Genomic DNA, 27646 nt, shown 5'->3' on the forward strand with positions numbered 1-27646 from the left:
TCCAGAAAGCAAACAAAGATAAGTTTATTGCTTAAGAACAGTGCATAGTAACTTTGTTCATGGCTTCTCGTAGCAAATCTAAAATGATCAGCATTTTACCTCTTAATTCAGTTACATAAATTGGAAAGGTTATTTTTTTTAAACAATCAACATTAATTTTTAAACACTGTCAGGTCCTATGTAAGATTTCCTTTTCATCACTGAATATTTCTTTAAAGTAAAATGGTTACCTTCATGATCCTAGCCAAATGTATTTCATTTTATTCCAGGTTTAGGAAGCTATCATAAAACATGGTTTTAACCCAACTATCCAATTTAAGATGAAATAAAAGAATTTTAAGATCAGTACTTCACTAAAAATTTTCTGTGTCTCTACTCATTTGAATTAGAAACTCTGTCAGGGTCCTTGTAGGCCTTCCTGACATCCCTTTCCTCAGATATGGAACTTCATCTTTATTTGTCATCACTCCTGCTATATCCAAATGAGCCCATTTAGAATGGGTTACAAATTCCTTCAGGAATGCCGCAGCTGTACAAGCTCCCCCAGATCTGTAAAGAAATTCAAAATGTTAAGCTTAGGTAATTACATCAACACTTTAAAAATTGATGTGAGTATTCTATCAATGCACATGCCAAACTCTCTAAGGCTTTAGGTGACTCTTCATGAGCCACTGTGGTCAAGAACAAAATCAATTGGTGACCAATCTTCTAGTGACTGGTTTCTCTGGAACTTATTCAGGCTGGACCCTGAGGAACAGACACACGCATGTTGGAAGTCTTTACAGCTCAAACCTAGCAGAGTTTATATTATACCTTCAAGAACTTGGGGGATCTACCACCTAGGATAGGACTTTGGTAAGAAAATTATTTAATCCCAAAGGAATATAATGTATGTGGGGACAATTCTTCTAGAAAGAGACTCTTCCTCCCTCTGTGTGTCAGTACATATAACATTTATATCAAAATAGCTAAATTAAAAAACAAAATCCAACTTAAGGGTTATAGAGAAATCATTTTTACAATATTCATTTTCAGATATGATCTAAATAGTAAAGAAAAAATTATTAAAGCAGACTCTTTCCTTCCCATGGGAATAGTCTGTGGCTCTTTATCCTTCCTTTCCCATCTCTCTCTCTCTCTCTCACACACACACACACACACACACACACACACACACACACACACACACACACACTTACTTTACCATATTCAAATTGGTCTGTGAAATCAGGCCCAATTTAAGCCCAAAATAGAAAAAATTTTAATTTAGTAACAACAGATCAAAAAGGGAGGCAATTTTGTGGAAGCATCAGTCAGATCCTCAGATTTCATTACTAATTGCAGTACACAAAGGGCAGCTACTAAACCAATGAGATAAAGTGTAATAATTTTTTTAAAGGGACAAAATAGAGTACAATAATTTTAGTAATTTGTTGTGCCACTAGCAAAGCCATGAATTTCAGCTAACTACATACCTGTATTTCCCAATATTATTAATATCAGCAAGTTGACAATCTACAATTTGTCTTGAATAATGGTCAAAGAGTGGCATTCTCCACATGCGGTCCCCTGTTTCAATGCTTGCCTGCAGAAGAAAAAGGTATGAGTGCTAAATGCTGAAGCTGTATGAGCTATCTTAAACTTATTACAATAATACCCCGGATAGAAATATGAATTACTCAAAGGGAAATGTTATTTTCCATGTTAGAGTAAATATACAACACTAATGGTTCTCACATTTATATAGTTCTTTAAGACACAGCCTAGCAAGGCAGAAGAGTTGAGATTTGCATTCTTGGAGGTAATATCATGAATAACATACTTCGTCAGAGAACAACACCCCCCCCCCGTTCCTTTCATGTATATTTCCTATTTATATAAGTATGTATGTATGTATACATGTGTATGTATGTGTGTATACATATACATATTTACTTATTTATGCTTTTTAAAGCATGAATAATAGAATTCTGGAAGACCATTCTCTGAGGAGTATGAACCTGGAGAAATGGGTGAACCTGAAAACCTAGGCTGGGAAATGCTATATATTTCATAGAGCTCAGAACCAGCTTACAGATGAACTTAAAGCATTTCAGATAGGACAAAAAATATTACTGGACAGCCCTCAAGAGAGCAAGGCTATGAATTAGGAAGAGATAGGAGTCTATTTGGTCCATCAGAGGGGAAGTGTTATACAAATCGCACTCATGAAAACACGGCCTTAACCACTAAGACCACACATAGTTGCTAACTTTTTGGGGGAGGGATGGGGAATAGTGAATGTGGATTTATGTCCTCAAAAGTGGTATGAACACATATAATGGAAACCCCCTCCACTGTTGCAGAAAAGCAACTTGCCTACATTTTATAATCCTCAAGAATTGCCTGAGGTCCTACTATGGATCAGAGGCAGGACTGAAACCAAGCATACCATGCTGCTTCTCAATAATAATAATCCATCATTTTTAATGAATATGTCATAGAGTACAGGGACCAATGATTTAGAGTCGGAAGTGGCCTAGTCCAAACCTTCATTTTACAGAGAAGGAAACTAAGGCCCAGCAAAGAGAAGCGGCTTGCCCAAAATCACACAGAAACTCACTAGATTAGGGATTTGAACTCAAGGCTTCCAAGTCCAAACCCTTCTTCTTATCACTACTGCTTCACTTTTAAGGTTTACACAGCACTTGCCTCACAACCACATTGTGAATGAGGTAGTTCCAAACAAACTGAAGCTCAGTAAGGTGGAGACTTGCGCATGGTCTACATCTGCCTCATGTGAAGCCAGAACTCCAGCCCAGCTCTCTGTCCACTAACACCACACTCCTGCTAACAAATGCAGGCCCAGGGGCTGGCTTAGAACAAAATGTGAAGAAGCCTCGGTTCCATGAAAAGTAAAACCAGACTCAACAGCCTGCGTAGTAGACAGGCTTCAGGCAGAACAATCAAGTCAGAAAAAGCACAGCTAGGGGAAGATAACAGAACTCTTAGGATCTGAAGTCAGCTATAGAAGTGAGACACAAGGAGACACGTAGAAGGTGAGTGAAGGGTGGCCTGAAGCCTAGAAGAGGGATTTCTGTGGCCAAAAGAGCCAACCTTATTTACAGGAGCAGGCCCACAAGGGCCTGAAAGGGTGCAGCATAGGCCAGAAAGGACAAGCAGAGATGAACAGGCAAGTATAGGTCCCAACAAACACAGGAGGCATGTCAACCCAAACCTAACTTGGACTAGAAGTCTGGGTACTATTTCACTTGAGATAGATTTGAGGTTAGAAAAAGGCAGGGGTCAGATGTTTAGGTCTCTCAGCTGTGGCTAAATTTAAGTCAGGGTCAACAGACTATACTCTATAAATACAACTTAATTCTAGGCTATTTTGCTAATTTGTTTTCCACTAATTGAGGAATTAAAATTTTGAAAAATTCCTATTTTATTTCAGGTAAACTAAAAACAAAAGGATCTTGCGGTTCCACAGGCTAGATAAGGAATGAGCTCAGTGCCTTCTAGAGGCTGAGTGGCAGTTGATCAAACCAGTTCCAGAACTAGAAAAAGCAAGTGGAGCTGGGCCAGAGAAGAATGGAATGGGAGGGACTAGATTGGCTCTATGGCCTGGACCCCTAACAAATTACCAGGCTCAGGGAACTATGTCCTATGTTCCCATAGGACAATTCTGATATGATGGTCCTATGTGCCTCAACAACATGAAACCATGACACACCCAACTCCTACTCTGATGCCTCAGCCTGGCATGGAAGGGACCAGGAGTTCTTGACGGGAGACAGCAGCACAAGAAAAGCTTTGGCATTAACCACCAGATGATCATTTCTGCCTTCTGAGAACCAGTCTAGCTAAGATGGTTCCTTGAAGTACTGAAATATATTTCAACAGGACTATGTGAGACTGAATCATATGCAACCTTAGACTTTTGGTCAGAGACCAAAGACTTCGCTCAGTAATAACTGAGCATCATTACTGACCATCATTATTAATCCCTGTCAGCAGAGAATAATCTTGGGATACACCACTAGTTGGCTAATGGATAAATCTTTGTTACATATACTATTTTATTATGTAATGATCAAATTTCAGAATATTATCCCAACAAGCTATGCATAGTATAAAGTACTCCTTGCTTATTAGAAGCTTTAAGCTGTACCTCATTAACTATCATAGTCTAAAGCTGGTGGGAAGAGAAGGTAAAGGGCATATTATTCCCACAATTCTGACTTATTTTGTCCATATAGGAATTCTGTTGCAGATCACAAACTCCTTGAGTTTAGCTCTGGCCTCAGATACCAGCTGTGTGACTCTGGGCAAGTCACTTAACCACTCTTAGTCTTTCTCAGTTTACTTATCTGTAAAATGGGAATAATAATTGCAGCTCCATTCTAGGGTTGTTGAATGAATAAAATGAGATAATATTTCTAAAGTGCTTTGCAACCTTTAAAATGCTACATAAACGCTAGCTATTGTACACTGTGATTTAAAAAAAAACAAACAACCTACAATCTGAAAGTCAATAGCCTGGTGATAACTTGCTCCACACCTAGCCAGGCTGATCTTCACAGTGCAGACATTTAGTCCATTTCCAGCTTGGCAGAATCTGCCAGTTTACATTTCACTAGATGAGCAACACTTAGGAAAACTGAGCCTCCATGATGAAGCATTAGAAAACTACTAAAGTTGGTTTTTCTCTCTTTTTTCCATTAAAAGTCATTTGATTCAGTCTGTTATGGTTTAAGTTTTCAACTTAAAGAGGACAGAGTATTAAAACAGTGTATTTCAATCAATATCATTCAGATTAGTTTTTAGATCATAAAACTTAGTAGACATCCTACCTCAAAGAGTTTAGTCCACAGCCAGGTTGAATTGGTAAAAACTCCAGTGGCACCTGACCCCAAAGCTATGTCCATGGCACCTGTAAAAAAAATACAAAAAGTTATTTTTTTCAGTCTCTTTGGAGGGAGCAGGGAACTACATTGAGTTGAAGTCTTCATTTATATTTTAAAAATAATTCCCCTGCTACTATCTTGCTCAAAGTTTAGACTTTAAGGAAGACCTTTTAAAATGGATGTTTGGATATTAAGAAGGATGATACCATAAAGAGAAAATCACAAGCAAAACAAACTCCTGGGGCAGCTAGGTGGAGCAGTGGATAGAGAACAGGCCCTGGAGTCAGGAGGACCTGAATTCAAATCCGACACCTGACACTTACTAGCTGTGTGATTCTGGGCAAGTCACTTAACCCCACTGCCTAGCAAAACAAACAAACAAACTAACTCCTGGATCCTGAAGGAGGAGAAGGAAAGAAAAACAACAAACTTAAATCTAAGGAATCTAACGGGAATAGCTGGCAAAAAAAACAAACCAAAACCCAGAAAATGTTGTATATAAATATAGTGGAAAATTATCAAGCAGTATAAAAATTCAGTTTCACAGAAGATCTTTTTTTTTGTTTTCTGGTATGTGTATGAAAACGCTCTTTTTGTTGTTTAAATTCAGAATTTAAAAAAACTTTGGAAAAATATTTTATTGGTATTAAACTGAACTACATTCCCATTTTTTGTGGCACCTTAAGAATAATATTGTATAATTGTAGATTTTTCTATGATATTTCATTATCAGAAACGAATCTGGGATACTGTTCAGAGAATCAATAACATTTACAGGTGTTATGAAAATCTCTAAGGAATTATGTACAGTCTAGTAAATTATATATAAAAGAAATATATAATATTTAAGCTATGAGTCAATCTGTTACTAGCTTAGTCTAGTTAGTGAACTATATAGACTCAATTTTTCTCCCTGATATATAATACTTAATAAATTAATGTTTGTTATCTTCTTGATACTTTTTGTTTTACCTTTTTGCTAGTCCCTTAGCAAATTCCTCAGAGAAAAGGAGAAGAAATTACTTTATATCTGCCATTTTAAAAGCAGTGATTTAATAATTTAATAAATAATTTAATAACACCACCCTTCCTAATGTCCAGTACTTTACAGTTTACCAAGAACCCACTGTCTCCTTTGGCTGTTGGAACAATGATGTAAGGTAAATATGGCAGGTGATATTCCCCATATTTTAGAGATGAAGAAATTAAAACTCAGAGATATTGAAGGACTTGGCCAACATCATGGCAGAAGTGAACCATGAGGAGCTCAAACTTACACTTGTGACTTAAAGCTGACAGCATCACACACAGCAGTAGTCATTAGTGAACTATGTGGACCCTTAACAGGAAAATTAAGTCAAGAAAAATCCAAATCCTTTCTCTTACTCGTATGTCTATTGTTTCACAATGATAAAGGATTGCACAATTTAAAAAACTACAGAAATTTATAACACTAAACTAATAGTTCATGCAGAATAATAGTGGCTAGCAGTCAGTGCCTAATTTTTGTATTTAATAAATTCTGTGTGGTTTTGAGTAACAGATGCTAGGTTCCCCAATTTCTAGCCTCTTTCCCACATATTCATGGAAAAATCTGGAGTCAGTTTAATGGTTCAAAAATATCTTAGCAATATTGATCAACTTTTTACAAGGTGTTAACAAATGAACTTTACATTCTGTCACTTATCCTCAAAATACTCTTTTGAGATGGATAATATATATCATTAGCCTTATTAAAATATATTACATAATTATTTTAAGAACTGTTAAGAGAAAGTAAGATGGAATCAAACTTGAAAAGCAAATGGATTAGAGTTTCAAGGTCTCACTCCTAAGACAAGATCTCTTTGAAAGAAGAAAAAAAATATGCAGAAGGTATATATACCTATGCTAAAATTGCTCATAAAGTGTATTTAGATTTTATATGAACCAGATGTGAGGGAAAATGTGTGGCTTACATTCAGGGTTGTAAGGTAATAGAAACTAAGAGACATCATTTCAGTGCCTGCATCAAATTAACAGTAATCTGTGTGCTAAAAGTAATGGAGCATTATCATCAATAAATACTTAATGAGAACCAGCAGGAGGGTGGGCACTCAAAGGACTACTTCGTACTTCAAAGAGGATCAATTATTTTATATCCAATTACAGAGGTAGTACTATCTAATGATCCAGAATTTTCAAGGAGGCAAATCTGAGTCATGTTACAATGAAGTGGTCGGGGATCATAATTAATAAGATAAATTCACATCAAACCTCCAATAGATTAAAAAAAAACACATGAAAGATTAAATAATATGGTATTAAGGTTGAATAATACTGGTATTATACTACTCTCACCTATCATTAATTGAAAGCATGCTTGTTAAATAAAGTGAATATAATCTATAAGCTTTTCTGTTATAAGCTATTACACAAACACACTCTCTAAAATAAAGTTTGATTTGAATTTATCCAAGTCTTCTGACAGGAAACCCTTCTCAAAAGTAGTATCTATGTTCTGTAACACACATTTGTCACCCAGGTTATCTACTTATGCCTCCCTCCTCCTAGCACTTGTCCCATTTCAACAACAAACAATATTGGCCTCAGTTTGTCAATATTGTTTTTGGAGAAGCATCTCCCAATTTTATCAAGCAAAAAAAATGGTCTTTAATTAAATCAGTAACCTGGAACACATCACCTTTAATTATTCCCAATATTTTGTCTAAATCAATCTTTTTATGACCCTTTTGATTTTGGGAACATGTCATTCTCTTTGTTTCCTTACTTATATTCCCCCTCACAGGCATATGTGAACATATTTCTTTATAAAGAAAACAGCACCACTAAGGTAGTAGTATTACATAAATATATGTAGAGATGTAAAGTAAATGATGTTATAAATTGGGAAACACAGGAGAGGGCAGTAGGAGCATTAGACCTGACTTCAGGTGTCTGGGATTTGAATTCCAGTTCTGATACTTAAAAGTGGGCAATTCTCATGACTTCTCACTACATTGCACCCAAATCTACTAATTTTCATCTTACTTCCTTATGGTCCATCATTCTGACAGGCTAAGATTTTTTTTTGGATCTTGACTGTCATCTACAACAAATGTGTTAGCTGTCATTCCCAGCTTCACACTGTCTGCAAGTTCAATAAATACTCCATCTATACCCTCATCTAAGTCACAAAAACATTCAAGACCATGAATCAACTACTGCGACATTCCACTGGAGAACTCTTTCTAAGTGGACATCAACGGAAGTCTCTGTATCTGGTCATTCAACCAATGCAAAATCCAACTAACTAGATAAAGCCCAATCTCTCCATCTTGTTTAAAGAAGATAGTATACTCATACTATCATAGTACACTCATACTAGTGCCTTTGTCAAATGCTTTGCTGAAATCTAGGCAGAATAGCTATAGCCTTCTTTTGATCTAACAATCTAGAAACCTCATTAAAAGAAAAAAAGGAGATCTAGGAGAGTCTGTGGCAAGACTTGGTTTTGAGAAAAGTTATGATGGCTTTTGGTGACCTCAGTTCCCTCTCCATGCTCTTATTAAGTTCTAGAATCATGTGAGGAATCAAACTGAAACTCATTAGTTTAGTTCAAGCTCCACCTTCTTCCTTGTTTTGGGGAAAAAAAAAAAGCAAAAACAAAGACTACAGCCTAGTTTCAGTTTCCTGGAATCTGATGATCAAGTTCAAGAAACCAAATGGTGAGTAGAAGTAACAAACTCAGTCACTAATCTCTGGATGTTATAATTAAGGCACAGCCATCGAAGCTATGTAAGTACAAAGCTGAAGACAAATAAAACATATATGGTTAAACATGGCGAAGCCATTACTAAGAAGGTAGTAGAAAGACTATATACATCAATAAGGGTTTTAGATAAATCCAAGGATGACACTGTGACTGTTAATGAGGAAATTTATGACAATTCTAGTAATATGGTAAGTTATATCCACGAGACTTGTTACAAATATCTTGTAGGTTAGATAATGTAGGTTAGCCCCATTTTTTAGATGGGGCTCAAAGAGGAACTTTCCACGGTCACACAGCTTAAAAAGCAACAGTGAAGGGAATGAATCCAGATGTTCTGAATCCAAATTTGATGCTTTGAACTTCTGATAAACACCTCTTTTCTGGGGCAGTCCTTACTACATAACATCTGTTAGCGCCATTTTCCAAATAATTTACCAGATGGATGACTCTGGTCAGATTACTTTTATGTTCTGACCCTAGAGGCTAAAAACCTAATATTAAAAAATCTAAATATTCTAAAGATTATTATTTTGCTGAAAAACCTTCAAACACAAGTGTTAAGTTCTCATCTGTAAAGAGTGACCTTCTAAGCACACACTGCATACATTAAACAATATAGCAAATAAACTCTTAAAGAAATGTGAGGAAAAGGAAAATTTTGTTACCTGTTAATGTTGCAGCATTTATTATAACCTTTGGATTAAATGTGTGGGCATAACAGAGAGCATCAGCTAATATGAGCCTCCCCTCTGCATCTGTATTATCAACCTTCAGATAAAAGAAAAGATAAGATTCAATTCAACAAACATTTATTAAGCATCTATATATGTAAAGCATTGTGCCTGGTGCTGGAGGAAGTCCAGGCTCTGGAAGGTTAATCAACACAATCACACAGCTACTAAGTGTTAGAGCCAGCGTTCAAAACCCCCCAGCTCCTGCCTCCAGGTCTCAGGTTCTTTCCATTAGAAGATTACTGCAAAGACACACTAAACTGTGTGTGAGACATAGGAGTGGGAAGAGATGAGATGAGGGAGAATTCCGATTCTGAAAAAACCAGAACAAGGGTAGACTTGCAGAATGTTTTACTTCTCTAATTCTTCCAAGCACTTTCACATCCCTGAATAATTCATCTGATGATCACTGAATCATGATATGCAGCAAATTATGTAAATACCTGTATCGTTTTTCCATTCTTCGCCTTAACAACATCTCCTGGTTTGTTTGCCTTCCCACTGGGCATATTTTCACAAAGTGGAGCCAAACCTGTGGAGAATCAAACACACATACACAATGAACACACTATTAACTTGACCAAAAGGACACAGAATTCAGTATAGAATTATAGAATTCAGACAAGTTTCCTTCATGAAAGGGATTACCCCCTAATACTCTACTGACTCTCCTAGTCTATTATCAGATAGTTCTTACTTGGTAAAGCTTCAGCTGGAAAGCTTGTAATGTTTAATGTTTTTGCAAAAGTAAGCTACCCTGTTCTCTTAATTGAATTATCTGTATAACACAACTCAATTTATTGTAGGAATGAAAAATGACTTGCCTACTTGCCTAGGAAGAAGCTACTGGGTAGGTAGCAGAACTTTTAAAGCCTTTTCTCAAACCAATGAAAGCATTTATTAATCACATAGTGATTACTTAATACTGCAGCAGGTGAAGGAGGAGATGGGGGGGGTGGGGAGAGAAGATACCAAAAAGTAGAAATGAGGATTTCTGGATCTGAGGAGCTTCAGATAACTCAGAAGAGACAACTATTACCACATTAAATAAAGCAAGAGCACTATAAAACAGTTCCTGATGAAGTGTATGGCCTTAAAATGTGGTGACAAGAACTGAACTTAATCCTGCAGATGTGAAATGACCTCAAGATATGCACCAGTAGAACAGAGCACTGTAGGAATACTATGTGCTCTATGCTGGACATTATAACACTTAATGCAATAGTAGTTATATCCCTTTCACATCGTGACTTTCCCCATCACAGTTTTGATATATCAAGGGTCAGCACAAGAAATTAAATGGGAACTTTTTGGGAGTTTTGTGGAAGCCACAAATGACACAGAAAAAGTTTAGAAACTCAGAAATGCATAAAATATGAGTATAGCATTGCAAAACATCAACATACTTTATCTTTTAATACCATAATAATTCAGACTTCTCCTTTGGTACCAAGGGAGGGCCAAACATTTTATGCGGATTTTCCACATTGCAGGATCACCACATCTCTAACCCCCAAATGTGGAAGGGATAACTGTAACAGTTTTTTTCAGTGACACACCACACTAAAGTCTCCCTAGATATTTTTCACAGGAATGAGTTAACTCTCTTACATCCTAGACTTTGGAAAAAGGGGTGTTTTTTTTGTTCAATATAATTTTTATTTTATTTAATTAATTTCAGAATTTCTCCCATATCCTTCCTCTCTCCCCTTCTCAGAAAGCTATCCCATATTAAAAAAAAAAAAGGTGGTTTTTTTTTAAGGTTAATGAAAATAAACGAAAGAGGAAGATGAGAAAAAAAATCAGCAAATTAATACAAGGAAAAAGTTTAAATATATATATGTATATACACATATACAAGTGTGTGTGTGTGTGTGTGTGTGTATGTATGTATGTATGTATGTATGTATGTATAAAAGGTGGAGTGGGAGTGTCTTCTCATTCATATCTCTTCCTTGGGGTCATGCTTGTTCCTTTGTAACTTTGCATCATGCCTTTTGTTATCCAGGCAAACAACTTTATATTTATCTCTCTTCAGTTTCACCTTATTTGACTTAACCTCCCATTCTAGGCATCAAGATCATTAGAATTCCTGACTCATTACTGTTAGCCATACCTCCCAGCTTCATGTTAATAAATGTGAAAAGCATTGGAATAAAGGTCTAAGAGCACAGGACCAAAGGTAGTTAGAGCAACTGCACTAGAAAACTCCCTCCAAATTGACACCAACCTATTAATAAATCTTTTGGGTTCATCCCCATCTCTATTTGCTACTGACATAATTTTGGGCAAATTACTTGGCCTTTCTAGTGCTCCATTTCTCTATAAAATGAGGGAGCTGGACTAAATGACCGCCAACATCTTTCCCATCTCTAGATCTATAATCCTACCCTTACTGTCAATTTCCATCTTGGTTCAGTGAGTTCCCTGAAAGTCTACACAGCTGCCAAATTAGCAATGTAACCTTCCACTATTTTTCACTTGTGTATATAGCCAGCACAATTCACACAAATTCTCCAAGATACATAGCTATTTATAAAATTCTCCTATTCCTTTTTCTGACTTACCAATAAGATTAAGTGGTAAGTTTAGAGTTGCTGCTGTGATGATGGTTGAACATATAGTTGCTGCCCCTCCCATGTCAGCTCTCATAAGATCCATGTTTGCAGAAGGTTTGATTGAGATGCCACCACTGATGAAGAACAGAGAATAATATTAATGAGAAATCTGGTCTCAATTGTAGACAGATATGCCAAATGTCACTTACTTCCTAAAAATACCCTTCAAAATTCTTCTTTAAACATTATACAAGATACCTGACAAAAATAATTTAGAATCCTTACTTAAGGGACATTTAAGTTATTTCAATTTTGTCACAATCAACATATAACACTCTGTTTAAAAAAATGTTACTTTATTTATTTTAATTTTTTTTAAAGCAATTGGGGTTAAGTGACTTGCCCAGGGTCATACAGCTAGTAAGTGTCAAGTGGTTGGTGTGAGGCCGCATTTGAACTCAGGTCCTCCTAACTTCAGGGCGGTGCTCTATCCATTATGCCACCTAGCTGCCCCAACATGTAACACTCATAAAAGCATCAAGATTATTCCAAAAAAAAAAAAAGTACAGATAGTTTCTGGTTATGATAAATTAGAATATTACTACTGTGTACCATAAAAAGTTACTAATGCTTTGTTGCCAAATAGTTGTTTCCATCAGGGAATTCAAATTATTTTTTACTATTATCTCATCAACCCCTCAAATTACCTATTTTTTACCTTTTACCTCATTAACTCTATATACTATTTCATCTAGTGATCTCATCAGCTCCGATGGACTCAAGTATCTCTATGCAGCTGATTCTTAAGATTTATTTATAATCCTAACCTCCAGTTTCACACCTCCAACTACCTATTGGACACCTCAAACTGGATGCCCCACAGACCCCTTAAATTCAATGACTAAAACCGAACTCATTACCTTTCCCCATAAAAATCTTTCCCTCTAACTTTCCTATTACTATCAAGGTACCACTAGCCTCCTACTCATATCCAGGCTCACATTCAAGGTATCATCCTCAACTCCTTACAGCTCACTCCTCATACTGACTCTGTTGCCAAGTTCTGTTGATTTTACCTTGTAGCATCTCTCAAATATGACCCCTCCTTTTCTCCTCTGATACTGCCACCATGCTGGAATAGGCCCTGATCACCTCATGCCTGACTATTGAAGTAATCTGATGGTCGGTCTCCCTCATTTCAGTCTATCCTCCACTCAGTTACCAAATTGATCTTTCTAAATAGCACAGGTTTGACCAAGTCATTCTCTTCCTCCTCTACAATCAAATATAAAATGCTCTATTTAGTGTTTAAAACCCTTCATAACCACCCTTTCCAATCTTCTTATACTTTATTCCTCACCACATACTTCATGATAAAATGCTAATGACCTTCTTGCTGTTCCTTAAAAAAGACTTTCCATCTATCAACTCTGTATTTTCACTGTCTATTTCCCTTGCCTGAAATTCTGCCCCTCCTCAGTTTTGTCTCTTGGCTTCATGTCCCAGATAATATCCCACCTTCTATAAGAAGTCTTCCCTCTACTGATTATCTCCAAATTATACTGTATATATCTTGTTTGTATGTCCTTGTTTACATGCTGTCTCCCGTATCAGGCTATTAGTTCCTCAAGGGAAAGGACTACTTTTTACCCTTCTTTGTATCCCACTGCTTAATGCCGTGCCTACAAGACAGTAGGTACTAAATAAGTGCTTCTTGATTCAACATCCTAAACGAGTAATCTTATCAGTATTTTATGGAAGTAGTCCAATTATCCAGCCAAGAGAGTGAGGTCACAGTGCCTTAAAATTATGCATCTAAGCTTTGCACAGGAGACAGAAGAATTCATCTTGCTATCTCCTATGAAAGCATCATGTGAATTTTCTCCCTTTTACAACTCAACAACACATGCCAAGGAACATTCTGAAAATGAGAAATAAACATTTAAAGGGTAAATTATCAACCCAAACTAAATTCTAAAGTACAAGAACCAATGATCATGTTATCCAAGTAGCCAAGCATACAATGAGTAAGGACTAGAACTAACGTATCATAAATCTACCCTTAGAAAATCTCTTAGTGATCATTTTGATTCAACAGAAATGAAAAAGAAGGGGAAACAGCATATAAGAGGACACTAGAAAAGGTTATAATTAGATCTAATTCAGGTACCAAGGTCTCTACAAGCCTCTCCTTCATTGATTTCCTCCTTTGACCTACTAGTTTGCTAACCTGGAAAATCAGGCTCATCATTCTCATTTCTGTCACAGGCACAGAATGAGAACTGGGTGGCCAAGAAGCTAGGTTATTACTCTTCGAATTACAGGTGCCCAAAACACCACCTTGAAAGGATTATTAAAATGTGTGTGATAAATGATAAGGAAAAAGACACACACAGAAGATAAGGACTTCCAGGAGATGTCACTGATTTCTCCTTCCTCTTTACTGCAATGTAGTAGAAAAGGTAATAGGCTTATTGTGAGGAGAGGTCTGGGTGACACACTGCTGTGCTTAGCACAGTGCTGGCACACAACAGGCAGTTAGTGTTTGCTGACTAACTACGAGGTATGTGACCACAATCTCTGAGACTCATCTGTAAAATGGTGATAATGATACCTGAAGTAGTTACCTCTCAGGATTCTTGTATAGACTAAATCAAATCACTCCTATATAGAAGCCACTTCGCAAATCTTAGAGCTCTATAAATGCCAGTTGCTACCCTGATTATTCTCTGATAGATAACAATTTTATGTCTCAGAAGATAAAAGCCAAGAAAAGAATTACGATTTCATTCTGACCCACAAGGAATCACTGGTTGGTAAAGCAGAAATAGTGAGCAAAGTGACTGTGATTCTCATCTTAGAAATCTTAATAGCCAAACAAAAAAAACAGTGGACAGACTGACAGCTACTCTATACTTGCAGCACAGGGGAGTTCAGGATGAAGACCACCTGCATGGAAAGAACATTAAACTTTGCTGCCACTCACAGAGGAAGAGGGGACAGGGCCGATCCACACTCCATTCAAAAGCCCACTGGGCTCAACCTTACATATTATTTCAGACAAAGAGCAAGTATGATACCAATGAGACTGTCCTATTACCTACAGAACTAGTAAAGTGAGGGTATTTTCTAAATTACCTAACAAGGAGGAAGGAGCAGAGAAGCAGGAATGAGAAATACAAAGTAAGAAACTTAATCAAAAGTAACATTCCTGCAAAAAGGCAGAAAAGAGCTAAAGTCCTCAATAATCTCGGGGTTAATTCGCCTTAGCATGCTGAGACTCTACCAAACTGGTTTTTTACCAGTGGACAACACTTTAGGAAAGTAGGTTTACACTAGATAGTTATGGTCCAACAGCCAAAGATTCTCAAAGAGAAGACAGCTCAAAGTAGAGAGTATGCTCTCAGAAATGAAATTCTTACAATAAGATTCACAAATACTCCTGATGAAAAAGAAAGGCACATGGGATATTTGCTTGGGTCATAGCTTCTTACTAGACTATAAGCTCCCAGAATGGTATGAATTACATTTTATCTAAATGTTACCATCATCTCCCTCAGTGACTAACAGTGATTTGTACACAGTAAGCACTAAAGGTGTGTTAAATGAATAAATGCCAAAGAGAGAAGGCATCTAATAAAATCCGTGTGACTCCAATGAACTCATATTTTAAAAGGACTACAGAGAACCACAAACAAATAAAAGAGTGGCTGGAAAAACCAAAGGATAGCGCCAAAAAGTCTGGAACAGAGAATTAATTGAATCTTGAGATCATTGCTAAGAACAATAAAAAAAAAGCACTTAGTAATATTCAGAGGCAAATGCAGACCAAGGAAAGAATAATGCCCATTCCTTAGGATGGAAACAGATAAAAGAAATCAGATTAACTTCCTTTTGGCTTCTGCTGTATCAATCAAGAAGAATGATCTGTAAAGTGTAAAAAAACAACAAAAATCCCACCACAGTGAAGATGGTAACAAAGCCCAGATGGCAAGAGAGTATACCTAAGTGCCTTCAATGAGTTCAGGCCTCCTCATATAATTTTGACATTGGTCTCCAGCAAAATTCTAGAATAGATTTTTTATTCTTTTAAATAGATGGTGTGTGAGCAATAAAAAAGGGAAGTGATTACTAGGAAGCAGTATGACTTCACCAAACAAAGGTCTTGCCAAACTAACTTCCCGTTTCTTTTTTTTTTTTGACAGTCACTAAATTAGGAGGTAGATCAGAAGAATGCTCTAATCACAGCATATTTCAATTTCAATGAAGCATTTAAGACAGTTCCTCATTATCTTTTTGGATAAAATGGAAAAAAGTGGATTTACAGGAAATTTATAGTTTTTAAAATAACTTTGCCCCAAATCTGATTAATCAATGTCCAGACCATTCTGGTGTACTAGTAATCTGTTCTTGGCTTTGTCTTATTCAAAATTTTTATGGACCTGCATTGGTAAAAGTCCAAAACTCTCCATTTACCAATGAAGTCACAAGTTCAATCCAAAAAGAAGAAGTTTTACAAAGATTGTACTTTGTTCATAATACAATAACGGTAAATTTACCTATCAAACGTAATTCCTTTCCCAACAAACACCAATGGTGAGTCATCTGCATTTGGACTGCCTGTATAGTGGATTTCTAAGAAAACTGGTGGCTCATCAGACCCTTTTGCCACACTTAGGAAGGCTCCCATTGCTTGATCCTCAATCCAAGATTTGGTCCTGTAAGCAGAGAATACAGGGAAGAAGGAAATCAGAATATATGTACTTTATTATTTTTTGTTTCAGAAGTTTAAAAATCTCAATGTAAAAATGTACTTACTGTCCCTAGACTTTAAGTAACAGAACTTAAAATATACATGCATTTTTAGATGGTGGTTTCTCAAATCCCTATGATTTACTCTGGTTTTGGGGAATAAATGCATATATTCTCATGGTTTCTACTTGAAAGCTGAAGGCAGTAGATCCCCCAAGTTTTCTCATCTGTAAAATGTGGGGGGGCTAAGTTGGATGAAATCTACATTAACTTGTAGTTCTAAGTCCTAAAATCCTCTGATCTTGTGACCATCATGTATGTGTACAGATGTAGCTAAACATTAATGATTTATCACCCCTAGTCCTTCCCGCAGCGTAGAAATTTAAGACTGAATTCTGTTAATTTCTGGTCCCAATCAGTAACAGGACAATGAGCCAGAAAGGCCAAAAGTAGACACGCGCACACACCCCCCCCCCAATCATTTATTCCTACAGCTTTAGAAATATTCCTTCAATTTACTCCATCTTCACCTGGCTGAGATATTTAAAAGAAGTAACACATTGTACTTGACTATTAATTCTGCAAAATATTAAGAATATATTATTGCCTAATGAAGAAACACTTTAATCTTCAAGAAGAAATAAACTATGTATGCATGTATGCATACACATATATACACACAAAAGGCATGATTAAAATTAAAAGTCACTTAAAGAACAAGGAAGCAACATAAGTGTTTTATAGTTTAAAACAGCAATTCAGCACTGTGGTTTTTAAAAAATGTCCTCTCCTTATAAAAGTCTTGCATATAAACACATGCAAACATTGGAGTACTACCCATCTCACAAAATGCCAACTAGTTTCTTTTCATGGGAAAAAAAGATGTTCTTTCTTGAGGTGCTTTTATGGAATCTAAAAAATTTCTAGGACTAAAACATACTAAGCACACCAGACACTGTACTGAGTATTTTAATTTTAGCCTGTAGGTGTATTACACTTTATACAACGGTTATGTTCCTTGAAAATGTATAAATCAAATCCTGTCTTAAATATACTAGAGGCATTTGTTACAGGAATTCTTTAACAAACTGCTTCCCATAATGAAAAAGGCCTCTTCAAAGTAAATCAGCAAGGCCCTTAAGACAGTTCCTCATGTCTTTCTGGACAGAGAAAAGTCTGTTGCTAGTGGACCCTCTCCCCACCCTCCTCAAGCCATTTTTCTCATTGATTATTCACACATCAGGCTTGCTTAAAGAAGGTTCATCTGTAATCTTTTCAAACTGAAGGTTGATTATGAGGTAATTTCAAGAGGGCTGTGGGCACCAGAGCTCCAAACATACTTCTGAAGTGGTAGATGCCACAACTGATAAAATTAACTTGTGGGTGAAATATTAGGGAATGATTCTGTCACCACGAAGTCAGATGATGAACTAAAAAAGGTACTAGACTGTGGTCAGGGGACATGAATTTGAATCCTAGATCCAACACTGGCTTGCTATGTGGCTCTGGGCAAGTCTCTGAGACTTAGCTGCCTCTTCTGGAAACGGGAATAACGTTATACTTTCCAGCTCACATGGCAGTTATAAGGGAAGTCCTTGATGAATTTCAAAGTGATATATAAATGTGACCCACCATCATAATCACCACCACTAGTTTCTTGGTGTCTGAAGATGCTCTCCAAGACATTTGTTACAAAACCAATCTCTATTTCATGTGAAGTTATCTCCAGTTGTGCTGAAAGGGTACACCATATGAGGGATTCGTACAAATGGGGACAACATGTAAACCTAAGTACCTGAATAGCAACCTGAACGAGAAATAACATGGGCATACCTTATATGTACCGTTGTGCTGTTACTCACACTTTTGAGCTTCTGCTCAATGACTTCTGCAAATCTAGTTGGAGTCATCTTGTTGGCTGGTGTTTCCATCAAGTGTCGGGCTAGGTTCTGCCCATTAGCAAACACAACTCCTTTCTGCCAAGCTTCATCATCACCACTAAACAAAATGCAAACTGTCACTGTAAGAAAGACTCTCCTTCAACACCGATTATATTATAGCTATTGTACTGGCCCAAATATGAGCCATTAACGAATAGCAATGATATCTCTTTGACAGAAGATGTTACACATTCATAATGTGTTATATTGAACGGGTACATTTATATGTCATATGCACATATGTGTACAAAACACCCATTACAAGCTATACTCAGGTCTTAAACTAGATTTGGGAAGAAAGTTTGGCCTGTATTCAGATGAACACAGTAGCACTGTCACTTATTTTAAACAAAAGGGGAGCATCAAAAGGAATACTGGGTGCTAGATAAACCTTTTAATTTGACACAGTTGAAGTAGTGTGCTATATTGGAAAACACAATGGAATGTGAGCTTATCTAGTTCTATTGAGATCCAAATCTTCTACAAACTAGCCATGTGAACTTGGGTAGGTCATCTAATTTTTCCAGGATTCAATTTTCCCATCTGAAAATGATGGGGAATTGGATATGATTATTTTTCAGGTCCCTTCCAGCTTTAACATTTCATTCTCTTATTCTACTACACCACAACAGAGCAATCTCAACAGGGTATACTGGAAAGAGTACTGGATTCTGAAGTAAGCTACCTGGGTCCTATCCTTATTCAACCATACACTACTTATGTGACTTTGAATAAGCTGTTTGACCCGGGCCTCACTTTTTGTATCTGTAGAAAGAGGGGAACAAACCAGATGATCTCTACGCTTTCTTTCAGCTCTGACATTTTCATTAAGACAGCTCCAGACAAGAGGTGTCAAACTCAAGGATCTCCTGAGTCCACAGGAATCAGATTAAGATGTAATTGGGAGGGGGCAGTTAGGTGGTGCAGTAGGTAGACCTCCAGCCTTGGAGTCAGAAGGACTCTAGTTCAAATTCATCCTCAAGACACTTGAAACTTACTAGCTGTGTGACCCTGGGCAAGTCACTTAACCCCAATAGCCTCAGCAAAAAAAAAAAAAATTGGGGACATGTTTAACTAAATAAATAAAATTCAATACAACATAATGTTAATTCATGGGTTTCTAAGTCAATTGAGTTTGATACCACTACTCTGGATAACCTGAAGTTTCCAATTTTAAAAAAATGCTAAAACTCCACTGGTCTTTTAGTCTATATCACATATTTGGTTCTGTCCTTATTACCTCCCATAGAGTTGAGCAGAAACTACAGTCTTCTTTTTTTGCTTCAGCTCATCAAATTCATAGAGACCAAGAACAGCTCCTTCTGCAGCGGCTTGAGCATCTCCACAGGGATCCACTTCCACAGAAGTAATTTCCAAGTCCTGAATCTGCCTGCATGCAGCTTAAAGGAAAAACACATCACATAGAAGATGAAGCTTCAGGGGATATATGGTGACTGCAGCGGGGACAAAGACAAGGAGTTTCTAAAGCTCTACAATGTTCCAGTTAAATTCCCACATTTCTTCCAAGCTCATTGGAAAGAGATGACACAAAGCAATAATGAAGCAACTGAACAGAGTCCAATATTAACATGGCATTTCATTAATGACTTAATATCTAGGTCAGCAAAACATGAGGAATTAAAATAATAAGGTGATCATTCAACAAACTTTGACAAATAAATTTAATAAGCACTTATGATGCAGCTGGTGTCAAAGATCAAACACTAAATTTTTACTGCTTTAAAATCACTTTATGTGGCATCTTTTAACCACAATCTTCCTGCACAACTTCCTTTTATGCTGAAAAATGTTCTCAGGTCCCAAGTGACAGCCAGTAACTTGGGCTAATATTTATTTGCCTACAACTATCATATACAAAGGGCCATTCAAATACTTTTTCTTCTGTTTGCTTTGATCTGCAAATATGTTTAATCTATATTATTTAGAGGATGTGAAACAATGAAGCTGCTGTTTTAAAGAAACAAAACTATACAGCCATATACCAGAACTGTCACATTTCCAATAAAATGCAACGAAGCGGAAAGCACACCAGGCCTTGGGATCAGAAGATCTAAAGTTCTGACTCTGTGACATAAGACCCTGAGTGGCCAGCAGCTTCACCTTTGATTTTCCATTTCTTTATATGTAAAATAGGAGTAATATTACTTCCATCACTTACCTTATAGGGCTGTTGTAAGGAAAAGTGCTTTGTAAACTATTATACCCATATGAGCTGCTATCATAAAAGCAGAATCATACCACAGTTACTAAAAGTAAATATTCAATTAATATTCTCAATATTAATAGTTTTCAATATTCATGACAATGTTATCTTGAGTGTGGAGTTGACCCCTCAGTACTTCACAAAATCCTTTTCTGTCTGTTTGAAACAAAGTTTCCAAAGCTAAATCCACCAAGATCTTGTGGGACCTTTTTTAATGAACATTACATTTTTTTTTAAAGGAAAATAACCTGCAACAGCGACTCTGATGTTTTCTTTGCCTTCATTCCAGTTTTCCAGTTCATCTACTCCAGACGTCTTTTTACCCAGGCCAGCTACAACAACACTGGGGAAGTCCTATAGCAAAAATATCCAAACCCAAAATTTTTAATTTCTTTATAGTCAATGCTTTCATTTTAAGAAGCAATACAAACTAACCTATGTGTACGGTGGAACAGATGGAAAGCATCACCAACATCTTCTATTACTTGTTTATGACCAATACAGGGCAGAACTAATAGTAACCTTTCTTTTGGGCTCCTATACCTTTATAAAAATTTTTACATGTGCCTCTATTACAAACAGGGCTACTAAAATACAGCCCAAATTTTCTGACTATGAGAGATTCAGAGCAAGAAGTCTTCCAACAACAGTAGGGGTATAGTGGGAAAAGCTTTTAGGTCATTTCCCAATGGACAAATAATAAAATGATATGAACAAAAGGTCTCGAAAGAAAAGCAAACCATTAACTACCACATGAAAGTCAAGTCACTAACATAATAAGAGAAATGCACATCAAAACAACTCTGAAGTTTCTTTACAAGGGTTTTCTAAGGTTTTTTTTAATTTGACTGAGATGGAAATAGTCAATGTTAAAAGGGCTACAGAAAGACAGGCACTCTGATAGTAGAGCTATTCTGGAAAGCAATTTGGAATATTGTTAAAATGGTCACTCAAATGTCCATACACTTTAACTCAGAGAACACAGGGCTATGCATATACAATAAACAGGTCAAAGAAAGAAAAAGGTTCCATGATACATAAAAATATTCATACTAGAAAGAAGTAGGGAGCCATCAATTGAGCTAAAGAAACCAGTGGTACCTCAATGTAATGTAATCAGACATTACTGTGTTGTAAGAAACTATGAACAAATTCACACAAAAAAACCCCCAACTCAACAACAACAAAAAACCATGCAAAAGAAACAACAAATACGAAAACACAAACAACTCGGAGAAGGATGGGAATCTATACAACTATATAAAGAATAAAGAACAAACAACTATATACAAGAACAAAGAAAATGAAACTGAATGTAGTCTATCTACTTTAGGACCAACCTTGGCCCTGAGAAACTGGGAAAAATGTTCCTCCTGTTTATTAGTCAGTAAGCCTTCTCCAAGCCTCAATTTTCTTTGCCTATAAAATAAATGGGTTGGACTGAGGGTACTCTAAGATTCCTTCCAGTTTTATATTCTCAGACACAGTGGATGCTGGGTTGCTTTGTTGAACCCACTTTTGTTCTTCAAAATTTTTGTTACCAAGGACAGACCTTGGGTAGGGGAAGGGAAGGGAGATGCTAAGAAATAAATGTGACATAAAAATTAAAGATTCATAACAAAAATTAGATAAATTTAAAAGCAGGAACATTCTATGAGAAAACAAGAAACAGATACATGTAAAAAATAAAGTCAATACAAAGAGAATCATGATGTTTAATACTGGAATGATATACATTAAGAGTCTTCAAAAAACAATCTCTTCAAATTAATCAGATAGCAAATTTAAAGTACTTTGTAATTATAAAGCCCAACACAAGTATGACTTATTATCATCACTATCAATATTGCTGATTCCTACCGGATGAAGACCATAAAATATACGTGTTTTGCCTGCCTTCAGTGGAGGCCCAGATCTGAAAGGAGGAAAAAAAAGGCTTTGTTTATAAAAATAACAACTTACCTCAATTTTTACAGGAATGTCATGACCATATATCTCAACTATCACTTATTTCTCAAAGGTTATCATTTCTAGTGGATCACATCATTCCTCTGCTCCAAGAGTTCCAGTAGTGCCACACTGGCTCCTGCATACACAGGTTTCCCACTCCTAGAACTGACATTTAAAACCCTCGCCAACTTTCCCAATTTCAGGGGGCCATCCTGTGGATCTCCCCTTCCCCCAGGTTTTACTCCTCTAGAGCAGAAGTGTCAAATACACATCCTGTAACTGGGAAACAGCTAACAAAATAAATAAAAATACAATAGAACATAATGTTAATAGGTGGTTTTCTAAGTCAGCATACAGCCTGCAGAGATCTTTGGGTATAGTTCAGCGGCCCCCTTCTGAGTTTGACATCACTGCCCTAGAGAGGACAATTTTTATCCTTTGAAACATGCCCTATGTTCTCCTGCCACCATTCCTTTTTTCACCATATTATCTTCTTCCCTCCCTTTTTTTTTTGGTGAGGCTATCAAGGTTAAGTGACTTGCCCAGGGTCACACAGCTAGTAAGTGTTGTGTCTGAGGCCAAATTTGAACTCAGGTCCTCCTGAATTCAGGGCCTCTGCTCTATCCACTGTGCCACCCAGCTGCCCACCCCCTTCTTTACCACATGAATTCCTACCCATAATTTAAAGACTCGATCAAATGCTACTTCACAAAATCCCCTCTACTCCCTCCACTGTAACAACCCATAGAACTCACACAGCACTTTGTTCTGTACTTCTCTGATGCACTTATTCCATAAAACAATACATCAAAGTTATCAATACCAGCTTATTACCCATTAGCATTTTGTACACAGTGGTAGCTTAAGATGTTTCCTGAATGTAATTTCAGTGTGGGCAGATACTGTCTTTGAAATGCCTTGCATATTACAGATGTACAATATATGCACAATAAACAAAGAACCTCAACTATACATCAGCAAGAATTTCTCAGTCTGGGACACACCGACCAAGATGACTGAGTGCTATACTGATGCCTATTTAACAGGCTCATTCAAGAACCTCATTACTACTATGCAAATACCCTATGTGCTGTGATAGCCTATCTGCTAGACTTAATAGTGGCAAACTAAGGGCCAAAGAAGTTTGGGAGTTCTCATTCACAGAGGGATTATAAACGATTTACTAACAGACTAGAAGGTCATGGGAGATTATTCCAAGGTAGGTAAGGCTCAGCAGCTGTTAAGAATCAGATGGTAGGGGCAGCTAGGTGGCGCAGTAGATAGAGTGCCGGCCCTAAAGTGAGGAGGACCTGGGTTCAAATCCAGCCTCAGGCCAAACACTTGACACTTACTAGCTGTGTGACCCTGGGCAAGTCACTTAACCCCAATTGCGAAAAAAATAAAAAATAAAAAAAAATCAGATGGTAGACTCCCTAAGTTGTGCTGCATTGTATTAGGTTAGCTCTGGAACGTTTTTCAAGGTGGTGATAGAAGCAGCTATACACCAAAAAGTGGAGCTATAGACAGTACCCTGATACAGTAATTATGGTGGGAAAGGGTACAAACAATTACATGTTTATACATTTGACTAGTGCTATATCCAACACCAACTTGAAAATCTAACAAATGAGGGTAGAATAATCCAAAGATAAATTTTAAAACTAGAAGTATGGTATAGTGGCAGGATCCTTTACTTGGAGTCAAAAAACCCAAGTGTGGGTCCCAGCTCTGCCATTTATAAGCTCTGTGAACTTTGCTAAGTCATGAAATCATATCTCTGAGCCAGTTTCTTCATCTGCATAATGTCAGTAATATTTGTACCCCCTATATCAAAAGTGTATGAGAAAAATACTTGTAATAAGGTATACTATTTGTAAATAGTTTTCATTGTGGTCAGCTTTTATATTATCTGCAACCAAATCACCTTTGACCTAATTAAGAAGATGTAAAGGCTTTTTCCAACACTACTGTCAATTTATTTTATCTCCCTATGTGGACTTTAATGCAAAAACATTAAATTTCTTTCCCAAAACAAAACAGAAAAGAAGTGCAACTTAGGCTGCAGCTTTCTTTCTATCAGTCTGAAGAGTGATTCTATTTTTTCCCAGGATCGACTGGGAAGAAATGGGAAAGTGGAGAAAATTTTCATTCCTTATCAGTCTTTCACAGTGTGGCTTCATTTTTTAATAGCTATAAATTCCCCCCAAAGCAGACCTACTTATATTAAAACAGCAGCACTAAAGCATATTCCAAAGCCAAATGCAAATTATTTTGAACTATCTTTCCTCCTAAAAATGATGGCATAATGAATTATTTTCTCTTGAAAATGACTATTTCATCCATGCAAACAATTTTCCCCAACCTCAAAGAGAAGACTTCACTGGATGAAAACTTACAGGGCCAAAAGTTCTCTAAGTTTTCCAGATACAAGTTTATCAAATTTGTCTCCAGCGCTTGTAAACTGAAGGGCATCATCATCCTTTTCTTTGGCATAGATGCCTAAAACAAGACCCTGAAAACAGATGTAGCAGACATAAACATAAAGCATAAAAATATACAACAGAAATGGTTTTACTTTCAAAACGATTCCACAAGAACTGTTATCTTTACAAACATGGGTCTATGGGATTTGTTTCAATCTTAATCAAGTCCCACTGCCTTTTGATACGATTTTCTAACATATATCCCAGGGAAGTCACAGGTGCCAACTTGTCATTAATGTTGAATCAGATTCCCAATGCAAGAAAAAGAAAAGGCACCACAGAGTAGCTGTGTGACCTATCATAAAAGTACTCCAACTCTCTGGGTCCACTTTCTTCAACTGTAAAATAAAATGTAAAACTAGAATCACTGATCTTCAAAGTTCCTTTAATGGTTACATGATTTTATAAATAGAATTCTACAAATAAATGTTTAAAATCTGAAATGAAACTATGAAATCAACTCATCTGCTCTCTCACGCCCACTATTTTCATAACACACCCACACCCCTCAGCCCCCATTTTGTAGGTCCAAGACATCAAATAACAATAGTTCACAAATTTCCTCAAAATAGCCTGGTTAAGTGTGTTGCATATGTACGACCATCACCTAATCCACATTTTATACGAGGAAACTGAGCTTCGGTGAAGCTAAGTGTGATACAGTGAAAAGAACACTGGATGTGGAATCAGAGAACTAGGTTCAAACTCTGGCTCTGCAGTCTACTATCTGGGTGACTTTGGCCCAATCTCTGTAAAAGGAAAAAAGTTTGAGTTAGATGGTCTTTTAAGGTCCCTTCCTGGTCTAAGGCTATGATCTGAAGGGACTTGTGAAAGGTTATATGCAGCAAGTATGTGGAGGCACCACAACGGTTTTTTATATCAGTAGAAACTAATTCTATCTACATAGCTCTTTAGAAATGCTTACAGAGGCAGTCTGCAGGCATAAAGGAAAGAATTCCCCGAGGACCTTGGTCTGAATACCGGCCCTGACCCCTAAAGTAACACCTGTGGACCTTGGACGAGTCCTGGTTCCTCATCGGTGAAATGAGCACGTTGCGGGAGGCGGCCCCGAGTCCAGGGAGGCTCTAGGTACTTTCCCATCTGTTTCGACACTTGGTCGTCCACCACAGCTCAGAGGAGGCTGCTAAGTCTTAATGCTGTACTTTTCTCTTCGGCAGAGAAGGCAACTGAGGTCAGGCCCACGAAGGGGCTTTTACCCCAGCTCATGCATGCCCTAGCCTCCAGAGCTGTTACTAAGGGAAGCTTTTGTGCGGGCCCCCGCCGCTAAGCCCCTCGCTCCTGAAGCTCCAATCCCGCCTCGCCCCCTACTTCTGGGACCCAGGCCGAGTCCCCCACCTACCCTGGATGGGAGCCCTGCAAAAGGAGGGGGATGGTCTGCGAAGTCCCTTCCAGCTCGAGCCCCAGGGTCTTAGGAGGGTCCGGGCAGTCCCGGAGGGAGCCCCGCGTGGGCTGGGCTAGGAGTGTCCGAAAGCAGCCAAGGAACCCAAGCTCCGGCCTCCACTAATTCACCGGCGGGAGACCTCGGGTAAGTGGCCGCCCCTCTGCGGGCCTCAGTGTCCCCGACTGTAAAAGTGTGGGACTCTCCCGGGTCCCGGTCCCTCCGGCAGTGCGGCGGGGCGCACGTGCTCCCAATCGGGACAAAGTGTTTAAACAGCAGAGTAAGTAACACATTGCAGGGGGAGAGGCCGGTGGGAAGCCGCCCCCCGCCCCGTCCAGGCGCGGGGCTCCCTCCGCTCCCGACCCGCCCGCGGCCCCGCGCGCCACCCCGAGCCCCCACCCCGGCCCCCGACCTTGGTCATGGCTCTGCTGCGGCTGAGGGGGCACGAAGCGGAAAAGCCCCGGCACGCGAGGAGCTTCCCTCCCAGGCTCCAGACGCCGAGTCGCCTCAGTGCCGGAAGAGGTAGCGAGAGCAGCATTTTGTTGGGGCGGCAGGGGCCGCCCTCCGCCGGCCGCGTGCAGAGGGAGGGAGGGGGCTGCCGGCCGAACCCCGCGAGGCTGGAGGGAGGGGCAGAGGGAGCGCGTACGGCGCGCGCAGCCACCGGCTGCCCGGGGAGGAGGGAGGAGGACGGGGGCGGGGCTCCGGCGGCGCTCCTGCTCACCTCCCCAGTCCGGGCTCTCGGGAAAGAACCGGGCCGGACGCGAACTGTCCGAGGGTCCCCGCCGACCCCGCCCAGCCCTGTGACGCGGGCATGCCTCGCGGTTCGTCCCGTGTCTCGGGCAGCACTTTGGGTCTTTCTTTGTGCCCAGTTCTGTGCTCGCCGACCCAGGGAGCGTAGTGGTCAGGGCCGGCCCGGCTCGGGTGTTGGGGACCTATCTGGTCTTAGGATCTGGGAGCTGGAGGGGC

At 38.3% G+C, this 27646-nt stretch overlaps 1 protein-coding gene across 1 annotated transcript; it reads right to left on the reverse strand.

The window, feature by feature from the left end:
• On the reverse strand, nucleotides 1–27310 carry LAP3 (leucine aminopeptidase 3). The gene is made up of 13 exons (XM_020992719.2): nucleotides 27093–27310; nucleotides 25195–25310; nucleotides 22709–22763; nucleotides 21097–21202; nucleotides 19865–20024; nucleotides 18518–18682; nucleotides 16492–16650; nucleotides 11942–12066; nucleotides 9818–9906; nucleotides 9309–9411; nucleotides 4836–4915; nucleotides 1476–1585; nucleotides 1–549 (listed from the first exon to the last, which is right to left on the reverse strand). Exons 1-13 carry the CDS (start codon nucleotides 27216–27218, stop codon nucleotides 354–356), a joined length of 1590 nt encoding a protein of 529 aa, XP_020848378.1. The 5' UTR covers nucleotides 27219–27310; the 3' UTR covers nucleotides 1–353.
• Nucleotides 27311–27646: the final 336 nt, after the last annotated feature.

The sequence above is a fragment of the Phascolarctos cinereus genome, unplaced genomic scaffold, assembly GCF_003287225.1.
Source record: "Phascolarctos cinereus isolate Bilbo 61053 unplaced genomic scaffold, phaCin_HiC Scaffold_9;HRSCAF=440, whole genome shotgun sequence".
NCBI lineage: Eukaryota > Metazoa > Chordata > Mammalia > Diprotodontia > Phascolarctidae > Phascolarctos > Phascolarctos cinereus.